General features: G+C 62.1%; 1 protein-coding gene across 1 annotated transcript in view; it reads right to left on the bottom strand.

Moving 5' to 3' along the window:
- The window catches only part of ANKMY1 (ankyrin repeat and MYND domain containing 1), a 15,307-nt gene extending 14,218 nt beyond the window's left edge, over nucleotides 1-1,089 (bottom strand). The window contains exon 1 of the mRNA XM_010838506.1: nucleotides 606-1,089. Within this exon, the coding sequence (XP_010836808.1) occupies nucleotides 606-1,067 (462 nt within the window). The 5' untranslated portion in view covers nucleotides 1,068-1,089. The remainder of the gene's footprint in view (nucleotides 1-605) is intronic.
- Nucleotides 1,090-1,095: the final 6 nt, after the last annotated feature.

The raw sequence follows: 1,095 nt of genomic DNA, 5'->3' as shown, positions 1-1,095 counted from the left end.
CCAGACGGTTTTTATGACTTGCAAGCAAAGACCAGGGCAAGCAGCGCGGAACCCGCCAGCAGTGCAGATGCGGCGGGAGGGGAGGGGCCCGCACAACGTGGGAAGCCTTGAGAACCCAGCTGCCCGCCGGGGGGGGGGCGCAGTAAGCCCGCAGGACACGCACACCCCCAGCTTCGCCTCACACACGGCTGCTTCTCCCCCAGGGACACCAGGTGGCGCCAAGAGCCCTGCCACGGGCCCCTTAGCGTCCCCACAGCCCCAAACTCCGCCCACCGCGGGCGCACGGAAGCGCGCGTTCACTGTGTCTCTAAGAAGACCCATTTCTTCTGCTCGAGCTTAAATACAAGGCAGTGTCACCACTGCAAATATACAACTCACTGCAGTAGTTGACAATTGAAAAGAAAAAATTTGCCTAGAATAAGAATTTATCTTCTGAAGGCACAGTTTCCCGAGCTGCAGCCTGGGGACACCAGGTGAACCTCGGACGTGATCTCAGGAGTCTCTCTGGGTGCTGCTCACACAGGGACGCTTGCCTAGCCTCCTTCCGGATCCACAAGCTCACAACACAGGCCTCTTCAGAGGGGCCGGCCGGGGCTGGCCGTTACCTCGCCCGTGGGCCAGGAGAACTCTCCGTATCCCAGCTTCATGTCCAGCCCGAACTCCCCCTGGTAGACGCAGCCGTCTTGCCACTCTTGCATGCCCCGGACCAGCTGGATGTAGGCGCCCTTCAGGTCCTGCTCCCTGAGCGGGCCCTCGGCCTCTTCTTCCTCCTCTGGGGCCTCCGGGAGGAGCCTAGGGAGAGGAAGGGGGCGGGGTGGGGAGCCCGTTGCCCACCGAAGGTCTTCAGGGCCACCGAGTCCCGAGAAGCCGTGCTCCAACCCGACAAGCCCCGAGGCCAGACGGGCGGCTGTCCCTGCTCTCCAGGGAGGGGAATGGAGGCACCGGGAGCATGGAGCATGCTCAGGGTCACGCAGGAAGCGGAAAGGGCAGTAAGTGTGCAGCTGTCTGACAAGGCTGAGCACCAGAGCAGGCTGCTTTGTTGTTGCTCTTACTGTCTCAAAGTGCATATCCTGACTTAAAGTGGGCCCGCGCCTG

This window comes from Bison bison, unplaced genomic scaffold (assembly GCF_000754665.1).
Source record: "Bison bison bison isolate TAMUID 2011002044 unplaced genomic scaffold, Bison_UMD1.0 scf7180017846064, whole genome shotgun sequence".
NCBI classification, from domain to species: domain Eukaryota; kingdom Metazoa; phylum Chordata; class Mammalia; order Artiodactyla; family Bovidae; genus Bison; species Bison bison.
Note: the sequence above shows the minus strand (reverse complement) of the source record. Positions and strands in the feature narration are given on the sequence as shown.